This window comes from Sus scrofa, chromosome 16 (assembly GCF_054392235.1).
Source record: "Sus scrofa isolate SSC_HxYL_T2T_F1_AM1 chromosome 16, Sscrofa_HxYL_maternal_Yorkshire_Landrace_v2.0, whole genome shotgun sequence".
Classification (NCBI taxonomy): domain Eukaryota; kingdom Metazoa; phylum Chordata; class Mammalia; order Artiodactyla; family Suidae; genus Sus; species Sus scrofa.
The window spans coordinates 72,467,510-72,486,897 of record NC_139398.1 but is presented as its reverse complement, the minus strand read 5'-3'; the positions used below and the strand labels follow the sequence as shown (position 1 = coordinate 72,486,897).

Sequence of the window (19,388 nt, the reverse complement as noted above, 5' to 3'; positions counted from 1 at the left end):
TTCTTTGCTGGGTGGTTTTCTATTTATTTCTCTTCTAATTTAACTTGACAATGTAATAATAGAACCACAATAAAAAGCTATCTCCACTAATTTTTTTTTTTTTTTTTTTTTTTTGCTTCTTAGGGCCACACTCACAGCATTTGGAGGTTCCAGGCTAGGGGTCGAATCGGAGCTGCAGCTGCCAGCCTACACCACACCTTGCAGGAACAGGGGATCCTTAACCTACTGAGCAAGGCCTGAAAAAAGATCAAACCTGAAACTAGTCAGATTTGTTTCCCCTGTTCCACAAGGGGAACGCCATTAACTAAATTTCGAACTAAAGTAAGATGCATGATAGGAAAAAACAAAATCTCATAAAATATAGCTGTTAACTAATTAACATTCTTTTGTAATGGCTTTTTTTTTCTTTTTTTTTGCTTTTTAGAGCTGACCCATGGCATATGGAAGTTCCCAGGCTAAGGGTTGAATAAGAGCTGCAGCTGCCAGCCACAGCCACAACAAGGCCAGATCTGAGCTGCATCTATGACCTACACCACAGCTCAAGGTAGTGCCAGATCCTTAATCCACTGAGTGAGGCCAGGGATCAAACCCTCATCCTCATGGATACTAGTTGAGATCCCTATCATTCAGCCACAACGGGAACTCCCTGTAATGGTTTTTTAAAGATAGACACAAGATTGTGACAAATAGGCTAAGACATTAAAAACCTGGTGTTTTTGCAATATAGGTCACTTTGTTATTTAGATTCATCACTACTATGGGCTATCCTTAATACAGATTAACCCTTAGATTCAGCCCACCTCAAGGTCTGTGTAACCCCCTCACCTGATTACCACAGCATTCCAGCAAGTGGTTGCTAATAACAGATAACAGCCATGTATTGTGTTAGTCGTCTTAGATCTCTTGTTTATTATTGGAACTGAAACAATACGATTTTGAACTGTTCATGTTTAAACAAGATATAAACACTGCAAGGTATTACTGATGATAAAAAAAACTCATAAAAGAAGTTTCCTTTTGCACTTGACTCAGGTTGTATTTAATAATCCCTTTCTTCACAAGTGTTATTTTTAAAGAGGGCACCTGACCCTTCCATTGTATTTCTAATTATAAGAGAACTCCTAAAAACAGCAGATGTTTCTAATCAAATGCTGTGGTTAGAAATGATGTTTTTTTACCGTCAGTATTATTGTCAGATGTTTTAGATGAATCATCTCACGTAGTCCTCCAAACTGAGTAAGGTTATCTCAATTTACAATTCAATCAGAGCCCCAGAGCAGGTAAGTGATTAGCCCAAGGTCACAGACCTACACTTGGAAGTGGGATTCAAATCTAGGCAGTTCTGATCTCTGGGCTATGAATCTTAACCACATAACCTTCCAAAAGAGATTAAATGAACTGTTTAGTTTTTTCTTTTTTTGTCTTTTTTAGGGCCGCACAGAGGCATATGGAGGTTCCCAGGCTAAGGGTCGAATCGGAGCTACAGCCACTGGCCTAAGCCACAATCACAGCAACTTGGGATCTGAGCCATGTCTGTGACCTCCACCACAGCTCGTGGCAATGCCAGATCCTTAACCCACTGAGCGAGGCCTGGGATTGAACCCACGTCCTCCTGGATACTAGCCGGGTTTGTTAACCACTGAGACACTACGGGAACTCTGAACTCGAGAAATTTTATCAAGATTACCAAGAATAAAGAGCGATATTTAAAAAATGATGAAACGCTCAATTTACCAAGACATGACAATCTTAATACGTATGCACCTAACATCAGAGCTTAGAAACAAGATGCAAAAACTGACAGCACTGAAAGGAGAAATGGACAAAGCTTCAATACAGCTGGAGACTCCTCAGTAATGTATAGAACTACTAGAAAATAATCAGCAAGGATATAAAAGAAGTGAATAATACCAATAATCAACTGGATAAACAGCAGAATAAGCATTCTTTTCAAGTGTACATGGAACAGTCACCAAAACAAATTATATCCTAGGTCATAAAATAAACCTTAAGAAATTTAAAAGGGAGTTCCTGTCATGGCTTAGCAGTAAAGGACCCAACTAGTACCCAGGAGGACGCAGGTTTGATTCCTGGCCTTGCTCATGGGTTGAGGATCACACGTTGCTGGGAGCTATGGTGTAGGTCATAGATGTGGCTGGGATCCCACGTTGCTGTGGCTATGGTGTAGGCCAGCAGCTTAAGTTCTGATTCAACCCCTAGCCTGGGAACTTCCATATGCCACAGTGTGGCCCTAAAAACCAAAAAAGAAAAACTTAACAGAACTGACCTCATAAAGTATATTTCCTGACAATAAAACCAGAAAATAATAGATAAGAGGAAAATCTCTTAGAATATAACAATGGACTTCTAATTAACTCATGCCTGTCAGGGAAGGGGAAGTCTAAAGAGAGAAAATATTTTGAATCAAATAAAAATGAAAATAACAAATGTACAGAAGGCAGCTAAACCAGTTCTTAGTAATTCAATGTATCAACTGCTATTAGGAAAAAACTCTCAAAACCAGTAAGCTTCCACTTTAAGAGACCAGAAAAAGAGCAAAATAAACCCAAAGCCAGCAGAAGGAAGAAAGTCATGATAAAGGAGGTGCAAAAAAATTTTTTTAATTAAATTGAAATAATTTAATGGGGCAAATCAAAACCTAGTTCTTTGAGAAGAGTAATAAAATTGATAAACCTCTAGCAAGACCAACCAAAAAAAAAAAGACAAATGACCAATTTTAGCAGTGAAAGATACCATACAGACCCAAGACATTAAAATGATACCTTCTTTAATACTATTCTATGCATACAGAATTAGACGAAATGAATCACTTCCTTGAAAGACATGAACTACGAAAACTAAGTTCAATAATAGAAGTATTGTTGAAATTCTATTATAGATAAGTACTATTACTAAACTTATCTAACTTGTAAGATAAATAAGTTCTATCATTATTTTTAAAAATTGAATCCATTGTTTAAAGTCTTCTTGCCAAATTCCAAATCATTTAAAGACTTAACACAAATTCTAGAAATCTCTCCCATAAAGTAGAAGAATCACTTCCCAATTCAGTTAATAAGCCCACCATTAACTTGATACCTAGCCAAGATAAAGATAATACAATTTTTTTAAAAGCTATTGACCAATATTCCAAATGAACACACAAAAATCTTCAGCAAACGAGCCAAAAATCCTCAACAAACGAGCCCAGATCTATAAACAGAGTAATACAACATTACCAGATTTGGGATGGAGAGATACAAGCTGGTTCAAAATTAGAAAATCCACCAACAGGAGTTCCGGTCGTAATGCGGCAGAAACAAATGAGGTTGCAGGTTGGATCCCTGGCCTCTATCAGTGGGTTAAGTATCTGGCATTGCTGTGGCTGTGGCGTAGGCCAGTAGTTGTAGCTCTAATTCGACCCCTGGCCTGGGAACCTCCATATGCCGAGGGTATGGCCCTAAAAAGCAAAAAAAAAGAAAATCCATGAACATAATCTATCACATTAACAGTCTAAAGAAAAAAACTTGATCAATTGATACAGAAAAAGCATTTAAGAAAATTCAGATCCACTCATGAGAAAAACTCAGTTAGCAAGGAGTTAATAGATGAAAACGTCCTCAATTTGATAAGGGTCATCTATTAAAAACTACAGCTAACATTACACTGAATGTTAGATAGAATCTTTTAAAACATTAACATCCACAAGACAAGAATTGCTGCTTTCACCACTTCTATTTTTCTAACAAATGCAATAAGGCAAGAAAAAGAAAGACCTATAGATTAGAAAAGACAAAAAAAAAAAAAAAAAATCCCAAGGAATCACCAAAAAACTAGAATAGGTGAGTTTAACAAAGTCAAAGGATCAAACATATTCCTTTGCACTAGCACTGTGCAACTGGAAACTGAAATTTCAGAAAGAAATCATTTACAACAGCTTCAGAAAATGAACACTTAGGAACAAATCTAACAAAAGATGTAAAGTTTCCATAAAGGGAAAACCATAAAATGCTGATGATCTAAGTGAAAGAGGTGCTAAATGAAGAGATTGTCCCATGTTCATGGATCAGAAGACATATGCTATTCCACTGGAAAATTTATCAGAAACTTTTGTAGATATAGACTAGTTGATTCTAAATTTTATAAGCAAAGGCAAAGAAAATTAATATAGCCAGAACAATTCTGAAGAATTAAGTTGAAGGACTCATGCTACCCAATTTTAACACTTACTTTAAAGCTATAATTATCAAGGCAATGTGGTTCAGATGAAGGGAAAGACACATAGATCAATGGAATGGAATAGAGAAACCAAAAACAGACTCATATAAATAGAACTGACTTTTGAGAAAAGGGCAAAAACTATTTAATGGAGAATAAATAGCCTTTCGACAAATGATTGTGAAACAAATGGATTACCATAAGCAAAAAAAATAAACCTCCATCTATATTTCACAGCTTCTACCAAAAAAACAAACAAAACCCAAAAACCCACTTAAAATGGGTCACATACCTAAATGCAAAAGATAAAATTATAAAACTTTTAGTAGCTTGGGAAAAAAAATCTTCATAACCTGGGGTTACAAAGTTCTTAGACACCAAAAACATGATCCACCAAATGCATGATTAATTAAACTACATCAAAATTAAAAACATTCACCATCAGAAAGTGAAAACCATATACATAAAAGGATTCATGTATCTATAAGAAACTGTGTCCAGAATAAAGAACTATTTTATCTCAATAACAAGCAGATAACCTATTAAAAAATGCACAAAGGATCTGAACAGACTTTTCTCCAAGGAAGATACACAAATGGTCAATAAATAGGAGGAAAGATGCTCAACATAATTAGCCATCAGATAAATGCAAATCAAAACCACAATGTGACACCACTTCACATTCACTAGGATAGCGAGGATCAAAAAGCCACATAACAAGTGTTGGCAAAGATATGGAGAAAACACAACTCTCATATACTGCTGCTGGGAATGTAAAATGGTGTAGCCACTGTTGAAAACAATCTAGCAATTCTTCCAATGATTAAACAGAGTCCCCATAAAACCTGAAATTCCACTCCTAGGTAAGAAATGAAAACATACATGCACACAAAAATTTGTACCTGAATGTTTATAGCAGAATTATTCTTAATAGCCAAAAAGTGGAAACCTCCCAGATATTCATCAATTGACCAATGGATCTATGTCATACAGTAGGATATTGTTCACCCAGACAAAAAGAATGAACTGACACATAACAGAACATGAATGAGCCTCTAAAACATTATACTAGTGAAAGAAGCCAGAAACAAAAGACCATATATTAGGAAAACATGTATATAAAATATCCAGAACAGAGAAATCTGTAAGACGGAAAGTAAATTAATAGTTGCTTGAGCAGACTGGGGTGGTGGTGGTAATAGCTAAAAGGTATGGGGTTTGTTTAGGGGTTTTTTTAAGGTGATGAAAATGAAAGATGACTATGGTGATAGTGCATATATGACTATAGTAAAAACCACTAAATTACACAATCTAAGTAAGTAAAACACATGGTATGCGAGTATCTCAATAAAGCTACCTTTAAAAAAATTACATGATTCCTTTTATATGAAATTCTTCAAAATACAAAACAATGGAAACAGAGACTAAATCAGTGTCCTCCTGGATGTGAGGTTAGGAGTAGGGTGTGACCATAAAGAGAGCATGAAGGAGTTTTGGTGGTGATTGAACTGTTCATTTTCCTGATTTTTGGAGGTGTTTACGCATGTTTATATATAGGGATCCAAATACATTATGTAAGGATAACAGAAATTAGGTATCTCACTGTTGTTGAAAAGAGTTATACACAAAGGGAGAGAGCAAAAATGAACCCCACAGGATCAGAAATGAAAATTTAAGTGCAGACTCATGGTTTTCAATATATACAGATATATATAAAAAAATATAGATGCAAGCATGCATAATATACACACCAACAGTAACTACCCACTAACAAACAGATTCTGGCTTCTAAAAACCATTCTTCATAAAAAGAACCAGGGCTCCTTGAAAAAAATGACTGATTCTTGGGCTAGGGTAGGGAAAGCATAATAAGCCTGGTGTATTTTGTGCCAGAGAATAAAATATTGCTCAAATAACGATGAGACGTTTTGAAAAGGCGCAGAAACCACCTAGAACGGTCTTCCACTGGCCATATCTGGAAAAACTTGAGGATAAAAGTAACGGGAATAGATATTAACCCAATGAATAAAGCAGGAAATCATGAGTATATATAGATACATATCATAGGTATATATAAAGTGAAAATCTGATGAGAAACAAGGCTGTACTTTGAAACTATATCACACAAAATACTTAACCATATAAATAAAACAAATAGCTTTACAGTGGAGAAGACTGGCAGACACTGCTTAATCAGTTAACTAAGGAGAGTTGTCCCTCAGTATCCACAGGGCATGGTTCCAATATCCCCCCAGACATCAAAATCTGCAGATGCTCAACAATGACATAGTATTTGCATATAACCTACATGTTTCCTCCTGAATAACCTTAAGTCATCTCTACATTACCTACAATACCTAAAACAATGCAAGTACTATTAAATAGTTGTAAACACTATGTAACTAGTCACCTATTGCAAGGAAAATTCAAGTTTTGCTTTCTGGAACTTTGTAGGTGTTTTGTTGTGGGGTTGATTTTGTTTTTTGTATTTTTTTTTTTTTTTCACGAACATAGTTGATCCACAGTTGGGTGAATGAGAATTTGAAACCCACAGCGGGCCAAATGCAAATACTATCAGAAAAATGACAAACTGAAATTAATAACTGATGAAAGCATACAAAAACACAGTATCACTTATTTAACAGTCCTGCCAAAGACTCATAACCTGAATCTTAGTATGAAGAAACATTAAACAAAACTCAAAATGAGAGCTGTTACACAAAACTAGCCTGTAACCTTCAAAAGTACCAAGGCTGTAAAAGTCAAGTTTAAAATGAGGACTTGTTCCAGATTGAGGTGAATAAAGACAGCTGGTATCTAAAAGCAAAGCATGCTTCTGACTGGATCCTTTTGCTACATAAATGAAGTTACTAGGACAATCAGTAACTTTCAGTGGAATGAAGGTCCAAGGACTAGGGGGTCACAATGTATCAAAACTACTTCCTGATTTTAATGGTTATACTGTAGCTATGTAGGAGCATGTCCTTTGAAGGAAATACATAGTAAGGTACTCAGAGAGGTGACAGAGCATAATGTTAGCAACTTGCACACAAACCTGAAGACTGAGAAAGAAAACAATTCTGTGTACTTTACCTTTTATACATTTGAGATTGTTTAAAATATTTAAATTAAAAAGGACATAAAAAGGATGAAATAAAACTTCAAGACTTCTTATCTATGTCTAGATCACTGAAGGTTATGTCACTAACTTATTGATCATAATTTGCTGTCACTCACAAAGGATACACCCAATAACCATATTCACTTCACCACTTTCTCATTACTCTATTCCTAGTGTTAGGTTTTTAACTATTTTTCCATTTCTTGACATAAACGCATCCCTTAAGGAAAAATGTACTAATTCAGAAATTTCCAGTAACTTTTAAAATTAACTTACTCAGAACATATTTGTAGACTGTCTTTTCCTTTCTAAAAATGTTTTTCAGGAAATTGCCATCATGGCTCAGCAGTAACTAACCCAACTACTATCCATGAGGACACAGGTGCAATACCTGGCCTTGTTTAGCGGGTTAAAGATCTGGCGTTGCCATGAGCTATGTTCTAGGTTACAGATGCAGCTCGGATTCCGAGTTGCTATGGCTGTGGTGTAGGCTGGCAGCCGTAGCTCCAATTGGACCCCTAGAGTGGGAACTTGCATATGCCGCAGGTGCGGCCCTAAAAAGACAAAAAAAAAAAAAAAAAAAAAATGTTTTTCAGTAATATAACTTCCTTGTGTGAACAGGCACACTTCAGACAAAAGGGTACACAATTCCTATTTAGAAAACTTTATTGAGTATTATTCTTGCATCACACTTACTGAAAGAAAAACTTAATTTTCCCTGAAGGCACCTGTCATCTCACATGATCTATACCCTAATGTTTTTTGTATTAAAAATCCAGGTTAAATATGAAATTACTAAAATGCAGCATATAAAAAATTCATGCTGAGAAAAAAGAAGTCCAAAAAAAAGTTACCATATATCAATAGAATAGTTCCCACAGTATTTAGGATGTTTCCTATGTAAATCATGTTTGAATGCAATTTTTAGAACCATATTTAAATATATTTTTGCAATTTGTTAACTGGAGGCATCCACGTTTTTATTCCACCACATAATCTGTTCCTTTGATTAAGCTGACAACATCTGCTAGGATCCACAAAATGCAGCGAGAAAATTGCAGTTATTTCTCAAGATTTGAGAAATCTGGTCCACCTTTACTGTAGTTTCCTGAGATTTCTGCTCCGCTGAAGTCAAAACCAGGATTCTAAGAGATAAGAAAAAAAATTATAAAATAAGACTCATAAAGAAAAATATACGTAGCCCAAAAGGAAAATGGTAAAAAGATATTAACTGGCAACTGACAAAAAAAAAACAAATCTAAATGGCCAATAAACATGTGGAAAGATATGAAAATTCACTGTAATCACCAAAATGGAACCTAAAACTATGAGGTATTTTTTCAATTTTCAGATTTAAATATTTAGATAATCAACATGTTTATTACAATGCTGACAAATGTATGGGGAACATTTACTCTACTATTATTGTGTGAATAGAGTTTAATAACTAACTTTTTTTTTTTTTTTTTTTTTGTCTTTTGTCTTTTTTGTTGTTGTTGTTATTGTTGCTATTTCTTGGGCCGCTCCCACGGCATATGGAGGTTCCCAGGCTAGGGGTTGAATCGGAGCTGTAGCCACCAGCCTACGCCAGAGCCACAGCAACGCGGAATCCGAGCCGCGTCTGCAACCTACACCACAGCTCACGGCAACGCCGGATCGTTAACCCACTGAGCAAGGGCAGGGATCGAACCCGCAACCTCATGGTTCCTAGTCGGATTCGTTAACCACTGCGCCACGACGGGAACTCCTAATAACTAACATTTTTTGAGAGCTTATTATATGCCAGGCAGGGTCCTAAGATATATATATATATATTTAATCCTCACAACGATCCTATGGAATAAGTACTACTGCAGACTTTAGACTTTTTAGAGGCATTTCATTTACTCAACAGACATCTACTGAGTGCCTACTCTTTAGAAGACACCAAGAAAAGGGAGTTCCCATCGTGGCGCAGTGGTTAACAAATCTGACTAGGAACCATGAGGTTGCGGGTTCGGTCCCTGCCCTTGCTCAGTGGGTTAACCATCCGGCGTTGCTGTGAGCTGTGGTGTAGGTTGCAGACGCGGCTCGGATCCTGCGTTGCTGTGGCTCTGGCATAGGCTGGCAGCTACAGCTCCAATTAGACCCCTAGCCTGGGAACCTCCATATGCCACGGGAGCGGCCCAAGAAATGGCAAAAAGACAAAAAAAAAAAAAGACACCAAGAAAGGCATATAATGTGGAACAAAAAATGAACAAAAAATAGAGAAAGATCCCTGTTCTGGTGGAGATCACATTCTAACAGAAGACAAATAATAAACCCTAAGTTATCTACTAGTACAGGTGTCAGCAACTTTTCTGTAAAGATCCAGGTAGTAAATACTTTAGGCTTTGATAGCCATATAGTCTCTGTCATAACCACTTAATTCTGCTGTTGCTATGTAAAAGACAATATGTAAACAAATGAGCATAGCTGTGTTCCAGTAAAACTTTCCTTCAAAAGCAGGCAATGGGCTGGATTTGACCCAAAGATAATTTGCTACCTCATGATCTAGTGTGTTAAAAGTTGGTAAGAGGAGGAGGAGAAGGAGAAAGAGAAGGAGAGGATGAAAAAAGAAGAGAAAGAGAGAGAAGAGGAAGATGGAGAAGAGGAGGAAGAAGAGGTGGAAGAAGAGGACGAGGAAGAAGAAGAAAGAGAAGCAGGCAAAGTAAGGAAAATGAGAAGATTAAAGCATTTAAATGTGATTTTTTTGGTTGGGTTTTTTTTTTTTTTTTTTGTCTTTTTGGCTTTTCTAGGGCCGTACCTGTGGCATATGAAGGTTCCCAGGCTAGGGGTCCAATCAGAGCTGCAACCACCCGCCTACACCAGAGCCACAGCAACGTCAGATCTGAGCCTTGTCTGCGACCTACACCACAGCTCACGGCAACGCTGGATCCTTAACCCACTGAGGAAGGCCAGGAATGGAATCCACAACCTCATGGTTTCTAGTTGGATCTGTTAACCACTGAGCCATGACGGGAACCTCTAAATATGATGATTAAAGATCAAAGCGTGCTTCACTGAGAAATGACTTGAAAACAGTGAAGTTGGGTAAGCTTTGGGAAAAGAAGACTACAAAAAAAGGACAGGAGTTCCGTCAGGGCTCAGTGGTTAACAAACCTGACTAGTATCTGTGAGGACGAAGGTTCAATCCCTGGCCTCACTCAGGGGGTTAAGGATCCGGCGTTGCCATGAGCGGTAGTGTAGATCAGACGCGGCTTGGATCCCACATTGCTGTGGTTATGGCGCAGGCCAGCAGCTATAGCTCTAATTGGACCCCTAGCCTGGGAACTTCCATATGTCACGGATGCGGCCCTAAAAAGACAAAAAATACCAAAAAAGAAAAAAAGAAAAAAGGACAGAGAAGGAATGGCCAGGCATGTTAAAAGACCAGCAAAAAGGTCAGTATGGCTAGAGCGGAATGAGTGAGGGGGACAGTAGTAGGAGAGGAGGTCTGAGAGAGACCACGGAGGACCAGATAGATCAGTTATGAAAGACTTTGTCTTCTACTTGAGTGAAAGAGTTCTGAGAAGTGATATAATCTGACATGCAGTTTTAAAGGACTGCTCTAACTGCTATTTTGAAAGACTGCAGCTCGGCAAAGGTAGATGAGAACAATTTAGAGGTTATGAGAGTAACCTAAGCAAGATGTTAGAGGTGGTCCGAAGGATAGTGACAGTACTGCTGATGGTGATGAGTGGTCAAATTCTGACTACATCTGGAAGGTAGTTCCAGTAAGGTTTCCTGACAACTGAACAGGGTGTAAGAGAGAAAGAGAGGGAGTTCCCGTCGTGGCGCAGTGGTTAACAAATCCGACTAGGAACCAGGAGGTTGCGGGTTCCGTCCCTGCCCTTGCTCAGTGGGTTAACGATCTGATGTTGCCGTGAGCTGTGGTGTAGGTTGCAGACGCGGCTCAGATCCCGCGTTGCTGTGGCTCTGGCGTAGGCCAGTGGCTACAGCTCCGATTCAACCCCTAGCCTGGGAACCTCCATATGCCGCGGGAGCGGCCCAAGAAATAGCAACAACAGCAACAACAAAAGACAAAAAAAAAAAAGAGAGAGAGAGAGAGAAAGAGAAATGGAGAATGACTCCCCCAGTTTTTTGAACAACCATTTCCATCAACTGACATGAGAAGGCTAGAGGTAGAATGAATGTGGGAAGGAAATGGGAGAGTTCACACTGGACATATTGAGTTTGCCATGTCTGTTAGGCAAGTGAAGATGCTAAACAGGCAGAAAGATGTGCAAGCTCAATATTCAGGAGAAAAGTCCAGGCTAAAGATACATATTTAGGAATCACTACCCATAGAGATGGAAATTATTCATCAAAACTGTAATAATGCTTTAAGAATTCTCTGGTGGTACAGCAGATTAAAGATCTGGCACTGTCCCTGCTGTGGCTCAGGTTGCTGTTATGACGCAGTTTCAATCCCTGGCCCAGGAACTCCTGCATGTCACAGGTGCAGTCAAGAAAAACCAAAAAAGTGTAACAGTGCTTCAATTCAGTAATAATTCTCCAAGATATCTACCTTAAAGAAACATTTGAACAGTTTCAGAGATGAAAGCACAAACTCTGAAATAGACACAAATGAAGAAATCTAACTCCCATCAAAGAGTAACAGCTAAGAAATTACAATACATTCAAACTAGGAAACACTCTAAAAGGCATGAATTTTATCCATAAGTACTATTAGGAAATGAGACCCAAGACATATTACTACATGAAGCAACATGAGCAACACACACACACGTGTGATCCTCCACTTACATTAAAAACAAAACAATAAATCCAAAGTACTGATGAGATGAAAATGGGACAGAGGCCTTTCACTTTTTTATACACTGTGTCTGTACTGACTGAATCTTTATGAGTTTATTCATGCACTACTGACGTACACTAACTAAACTGAAACTTAGACTATCATGGTAGTATAAATTCCTCAGGGTGAGGGGAGGATGATATAAAGGCCAGTCATTTTTTTTTTCTCTTTTTTTTTCTTTTTGGGGCCACACCCACGGCATATAGAGGTTCTCAGGCTAGGGGTCGAATCAGAACTGTAGCTGCCAGCCTATGCCACAGCCACAGCAACACAGGATCCAAGCCACACCTGGGACCTACACCACAGCTCACAGCAATGCCTTAACCCACTGAGCGAAGCCAGGGATCAAACTTGCCATCCTCATGGATACTAGTCGGGTTCATTAAGCACTGAGCCACAACAGGAACTCCCCATTTTTCTAACTATTTAACTTTAAAAATGTCTGAGGGATTCTTGTAATTTTTATAGCCACATTTGAGTTTTAATTTCAGATAATAATTATCCTATAATTTTCAGATGTTTAGCTACATATATTCATGCATTCAGGTGACTTACTTCCTTCTGGAATCTCTCTAATGTAAGTTTTCTCTGCATTTGATCTTGCACCCAAGGATCAGCTGCATATTCAGATTCTAGAAGAGAAGTCCAACAATTCGCTGCATCTCTCTTTGTCTTTGTTAGAACAATACGGACCATTTTCCTATCCTCTAAGCAAACAAACAAAAATTAGAGACAAATTAGAGTTCATCATCAATTTATACTTTCAAAAATCAATAGATAATATTGACAAAACAGTTGTTTTCAATACATTTCTATTACTACAGCTTCCAAAGCTGCAAAGACAAAGGACAGAACACAGCAGAGGGAAACATACTAAGTTCCAAGACAAAATTCATTTTTAGAAAGATTTTAAGTAACATCATAGATTACTCTTACCCAAAGTCCATGTTCCCTCATCAGCTATTGTGGAATCAAAAAGTTTGCCCTGAAAAATAAACATATGAGGTTATAAAATATAGAAAGTCCATCAATTCTTATAAAGTTTTCATGATTTAAGACTTCACTAATTTCCTAATTCACATATAATTACTTAATTTGTTCAGAGTAGGGAGACCAAATTTTACACCATTTCAATACACCAATAGGTGCTCAACCCTAAGTCCCCTCCTATGGAATGAAACAAAACCTAGTATGTCTACTTTGAATATTTACTATGACAAAGAACACAGGGCTCTCTACCAAAAGATCAGAGCTCCTAAATTTTTACAAAATGAAGATATATTATGGATCACTGACTGGCCAAATGTGAAATTAATATCTGAAATGCTTTAACTTTACCAATCATAATAAACTACAAGAAGAGCTGTTCTGCAGATATCAAGAAATGATGTCTCTTAAAACAGACACCATAGATCGCTAATATGTGGAATCTAATTTTTTTAAAATGATGCAAAAGAGAAGTTCCCTGGAGTTCCCGTCGTGGCTCAATGGTTAACGAATGGGACTAGGAACCATGAAGTTGCGGGTTCGATCCTTGGCCTTGCTCATCGGGTTAAGGATCCAGAATTAACGTGAGTTATGGTGTAGGTCGAAGACGTGGCTTGGATCCTGCATTGCTGTGGCTCTGGTGTAGGCCAGTGGCTACAGCTCCTATTCGACCCCTAGCCTGGGAACCTCCATATGCTGTGGGAAGTGGCCCTAGAAAAGGAAAAAAAAAAAAAAAAAAAGATACAAAAGAACTTACAAAACAGTAGACTCAAAAATTACAAAACCAAACTTATAGTTACCAAAGGGAAAATGATAGGGGAGGGATAAATTAGGAGGTTTGGATTAACACATACACAGTATTATATATGTAAAATAGACAGTAACAAGGACCTGCTGCAGTGCACAGGGAAATATACTCCATAGTCTGTAATAACCATTAAGGAAAAAGAATCTGAAAAAAAAATGGACATATGTATATGTACAACTGATTCACGTTTCTGTACTCCAGAAACACAATACTGTGAGTCAAATATACTCCAATAAAATTTTTAAAGCGAAACAAAAATTGAAAAAAACAAAACAAATGATGCCTTCTAAATAAACTTTTAAAAACAGGTTCAATCTCTTTGTAGGGCCTCTTAGCATTAAAAAAATTAAGTATAAACTAGTTGTCAAACTAAATGTCAAACTAGTTGTGACTGATTTTTCAGAAATTTTTTATTTTAAAAAAGAACTAAGAGCTCCCATCGTGGCGCAGTGGTTAACGAATCTGACTAGGAACCATGAGGTTGCAGGTTCAGTCCCTAGCCTCGCTCAGTGGGTTAAGGATCTGTCATTGCCGTGAGTTGTGGTGCAGGTTGCAGACGCGGCTCAGATCCCACATTGCTGCGGCTCTGGTGTAGGCCGGCAGCTACAGCTCTGATTAGACCTCTAGCCTGGGAACCTCCATATGCCACAGGAGTGGCTCAAGAAAAGGCAAAAAGACAAAAAAATAAAATAAAATAAAATAAATAAATAAGAACTAAGCGGGAGTTCCCATTGTGGTTCGGTGGGTTACAAAACCGATTAGTACCCATGAGGATGCAGGTTCCATTCCTGGCCTCGCTCAGTGGGTTAGGGACCCAGCATTGCTGTGAGCTGTGGTGTAGGTTGCAGATGCAACACTGATCCGGTGTGGCTGTGGCACAGGCTGGCAGCTGCAGCTCCTATTTGACCCCTACCCTGGGAACATATGCCACAGGTGCAGCCCTAAGAAGAAAATAAAAAAGAACAAAGCAAAATATGTTTAAAAGAGAATGCATCTACTAAAATCTATTTTGTTGCTACCTATCAAATTTAACTTTTAGAAAATGAAATTAAAATGTCATGTTAAAAAAAGAAAACACTTTTTTTCATATGTCAGTAACAGTATAGAAAAACCCTACAGGTCTAAATGTACACCTAAAACCCTAGATTTATGGCTATAGTGTCAAAGTTACTGCAAGAACCAAAGTAAATACGAACTGTAATTTTAAATCACTGTTCAGTAAACTATAAATTGCACAACTATTCAGAAAGGTCATTAAGAACCAAGTTGACATAAATCAATGTCTTTCACATGAATCCTTTTTCTCTGAAGCACTCAAAACACTTCCATATAAAATAATAATAGCTGGAGTTCCTGTTGTGGTTCAGTGGTTAACGAATCCGACTAGGAACCATGAGGTTGCGGATTCGATCCCTGGACTTGCTAAATGGGTTAAGGATCCAGCGTTGCCGTGAGCAGTGGTATACGTTGCAGCCTCAGCTCAGATCCCGTGTTGCTGTGGCTCTGGCATAGGCTGGAGGCTATAGCTCTGATTAGACCCCTAGCCTGGGAACCTCCATATGCCGCAGGAAGCAGCCCTAGAAAAGGCAAAAAAAAAAAAAAAAAGAATACAATAATAATAATAGCTAAGAGGTAATGTGATGTTATTCTGTATCAGGCACTATTCTAAGCTTCTCACTCACAGGGATATACCATGCTGTGCTTAAAGCAACTCAATGAGAAAGGTATGTAATTACCCCACTTTGTGGATGAAGGCTTAGACACTGAATAATCTCTTGTTCAAAGTTAAAAAACTGGTAAAATGGCAAAGGGAGGTATCTTACCAAGTAGTCTCCCTTCACCATCACAGAGTGTCATCAAATATCCTGAACATCTAATCCGAGAACGAAATCTAACTTCAACCTAATTGAATTTAACTATAAATTTTAACAATGAAAAAAATGGGTCCTAGCTCCAAAGGGTACTGATGAGATTAAGAGGAATGTTAACTATTTTCTTCACAACCTCTGGGCCACCTGCTTAACCACGCCACGAAAATGCAGAATTTTTCTTTTCTTTCCTTTTTTTTTTTTTTTTTTTGTCTTTTTAGGGGCGTATGGAGGTTCCCGGGCTAGGTGTCAAATTCAAGCTGTAGTCGTTGGCCTACACCACAGCCAACAGAAACGCCAGATCCCAGCCATGTCTGTGATCTACACCACAGCTCAACGCAAGGCCAGATCCTTAACCCACTGAGAAAGGACAGGAATCAAACCTGCGTCCTCATGGACGCTAGTCAGATTCTTTTCTGCTGAGCTTAATTTTTCTAATTTTGGATGAGACATTACCTCCCAATCCTCATCCCGACATCTTTAGCCTCTATTTTTATCTTTACTGTCCTACAACTGCCCACATATTTATTAGTTTAGTTATGCCTCCCGCCGAGACCCTAACTTCTCTCACAGTACGGGAAATTATCTGGCTCCTTCACCGCTGTCCTCCCAACACCTAGATCAGTGCTTGGAAGATAGTACATGTACTATAATTATTTGTTCTTTCAAGGACTAGTTATGCTGTTCTCATAGAAGACCCGCAGAGGAACAAAAGCAGCAGCTTCATCTGGCTTAAAAACAAGGCCAGAGAAAAGGGCTACTCAAATTCCCACCTCAAATGTGGCTGGCCCTGAGCCGGGGGCGGGCTCCTACCAGACCGAAAACCAGGGCAATCTCATCCCTCCTTCGGCCAGTCAAGAGGAGCCGAACGGCCCTCCAGCAGTCTTTCCACGAAAACCATGATGTTTAGGGCTGGGGGATTTGAGGAGGCTGGAAAGAAACTGAGTATAAGCCCCGACCTGCCGCTACCTTGAGGATCTCGCGACCACCCACGGCCAGCGCCACATGCCGGCTCTGCAGGCCGCACTGGATATCCTGGGCGCGAGTGCCTGGCGGGACCTGAACTTCAATGAACACCTCCTCCAACGTCTGGTACCACTGGCCCCACGGCGTCCCGCACGGAACGACCCCACTGCGTTCCTCAAACGGGGCTGACATACTCCAATCGCCTCCCGGCTGCGGTGGCACCGAGAAAACTGAGCGCAAGCGCGGAGCCTCCGCGCCCAGGCCACGCCCCGTCTCCTCCGCTCGGGTCACTGCACATGCGCAGGAGTGGACCCCCGTGTTTCCACCTGCGCTCTTTCTTTCCTCTCAATGGCCATTAGGACACTGGCAGGACCCAGGTTGAAGGAACTGAAATCCGGAAAAGTTTACATCCAAAGACCGATGGAAGAGGCTTGCAACTCGTAAAGTTAGAACGCAGGACAGTACCACCAATATGACGTCAAGAGCTACTGAAAAATTCGCTGATGTGAACTGCGATTGCGCAAATGCTGCTGGTGGCGTAGTTGAAATTGAGTAAAGCCAGTAGTGATTGGGCCAGTGTGTGGGGGAGGGGTCGAAGTAAAAAAGTACTAGTCTCCTATTGGGTGATAACCTAAACTAGCAGGCCACCTGATTGGACGCCGCGAGAGCCGAGTACGCAGGCTCTTTGGGTGTTCCCTTCCTGGATTGGTGTACCCAAGGCTTTGGTTTTCCGATTGGCCAATGTCGCCTGGGCGGGAATAATCGGGGAGATTTGAATTTGAAGACAGTAGGCCATAATAACCCTCTGGAAGTTACCGAGGAGCGCTGATACCTTCGTGTTTGTGGAGCTGGTCGTCAACATGTCCTTTCCTAAGGCGCCCCTGAAACGATTCAATGACCCTTCCGGTGCGTACGGGGAAAGGAGATGGGGGACAGGAGATACTCTCATACCTCTTGCCCCTTTTGCTTCCCTTCATCAGAGGCAAATAGCGATTTTTAAGGCTGGGACGGGACTCCTTTTATTGACTCCTTTTTTCTGAAATATAAGCCAAGTATTTACTACATACCAAGCACTATTCAGGATGATAAGGATACAGCAGTGAGCGAAGCAAAGCCCCTACCCCATAGATCTTACATTAATTGGAGAATGCAGCCAATAAACAATTAGTGCCTTCGGAAACTAAAACAGATGGAAGGGAATAGGAATGAGGAAGCGGCGGTAGCTATCTGTTGGTCAAATCGGAGAGTCTCACTGATAAAAAAATATTTTACCGTTGCATTTTGTTTGAACTTGTGGATTTCTTATTAATATTCCATTCAAGCCTAAGAAAAGGAAAATTGGTTAAAGCAGTTTATGGGTGGCAGTAGCGCAAAAACACTATAGATTAAGTAATGGGAGTTAATTTTGATAGTACAGTACCCCAGATAGCATACTGAGTTTTTACATCAATTATTTTTTTATTTTAATTCCCGCAAATACATATTATCTGTTGTTTTTATTGATAAAAAGATGGAGACTTGTTTATTATATTTGCTCAATGTTATGCAATCCAAATATCAGAACTGGGGCCCCAAACCAGCCTCCTCAAACCATGCTGTGCTCTTAACCACTGCTGTGCTTAATTAAGCACAGTAACCAGGAAGCCTTAGATGTCGTTGGTAAGGCACTTACCATTTATTGGAGGTAACTATGCAGGGATTTTGCTGAGGTCTTCGGGCTAGATCAGATTTATCTTTCCAACAGCCAGGTGAGGCAGGTACTGATATTGTCAACAATTTACAGATGAGGAAACTAAGAGTTTCTGCAACCAAACTGAGCAGCCTGTAATAAACCTTAACATCAAAACTCATGACTCATCCACAGTCACTCATTCCACCTTAATTTCTATCAGCTAACTTGCAAATGGAAATGAGGCCAAGTGAGCAAATGCATTAGCACAAGCTTTTTTTTTTTTTTAATTGAAAGGCTCAAGGACCATATACTTTCCTAGACATTCAGAGAACCTCTTCTAAGTTCTGTCAGCAGTGCGTATCTTAGGAGAATTTTTTTTTTTTTTTGCTTGTAATAGATTAGACTGGTTTTGCCAGTTACACAAAATTTCAGGCTCACAGTTTCAGAAGTAGTAATATATCATTTATTTGAGGCTTAGTATGTGTGTGAGGCACTGTAGTGATTTCTTATAAAACTCTAGTAATCCTAACAGCTGTAATATGAGGTAAATTTTTTTTTATTCCTGTTTCATGAATGAAGAATCCATCTCAAATAGAAATAATTTTCCAGGGGTTTTAAAGCTAGACTGGAAAGGGGAAAATATAATGTTCTTATCCATCATCTTCTCCCTATGACTACAGAGTACTTGGCACCAAAGCTGTTGATTGGCAGACAAAGGCGGACGTGGATTTGACCCTACTGATTACTATACAAAACCCTATTCCCATTCCCACATTCCCTGTGACTGTTTTCTTTGCCACACTGCCAGATTCAACCCTGAGCTAAATACTGAGGATACGGATATGATTAAGACTGTCCCTGGAGGTCCCATCGTGGCTCAGTGGTTAACTAATCTGACTAGGAAGACG

General features: G+C 39.2%; 2 protein-coding genes across 3 annotated transcripts in view; one reads left to right on the top strand and one right to left on the bottom strand.

Annotated features, from left to right (window-relative positions):
• Positions 1-2,615: 2,615 nt before the first annotated feature.
• On the bottom strand, positions 2,616-17,040 carry NUDCD2 (NudC domain containing 2). Its single transcript, XM_003134083.7, has 4 exons — positions 16,812-17,040; positions 13,116-13,164; positions 12,735-12,886; positions 2,616-8,484 (listed from the first exon to the last, which is right to left on the bottom strand). The coding sequence occupies exons 1-4, from the start codon at positions 16,998-17,000 to the stop codon at positions 8,401-8,403; spliced, it is 474 nt and encodes a 157-aa protein (XP_003134131.1). The 5' UTR covers positions 17,001-17,040; the 3' UTR covers positions 2,616-8,400.
• Positions 17,041-17,628: 588 nt separating this feature from the next.
• Positions 17,629-19,388, top strand: part of HMMR (hyaluronan mediated motility receptor) — a 41,261-nt gene continuing 39,501 nt past the window's right edge. For both annotated transcript variants that reach the window (XM_003134082.7, XM_005672556.4), the window contains exon 1: positions 17,629-17,714. In XM_003134082.7, the coding sequence (XP_003134130.3) occupies positions 17,669-17,714 (46 nt within the window). In that variant the 5' untranslated portion in view covers positions 17,629-17,668. The remainder of the gene's footprint in view (positions 17,715-19,388) is intronic.

What these genes read in the sequence shown, in the direction of transcription:
- NUDCD2 (XM_003134083.7), bottom strand. Translation starts at nt 17,000, where the DNA reads ATGTCAGCCCCGTTTGAGGAACGCAGTGGGGTCGTTCCGTGCGGGACG. An exon ending in TGAGGGAACATGGACTTTGG is followed by an intron (nt 12,887 to 13,115) that starts GTAAGAGTAATC and finishes TTGTTTGCTTAG; the next exon opens with AGGATAGGAAAATGGTCCGT. An exon ending in TAGAGAGATTCCAGAAGGAA is followed by an intron (nt 8,485 to 12,734) that starts GTAAGTCACCTG and finishes CTTATCTCTTAG; the next exon opens with AATCCTGGTTTTGACTTCAG.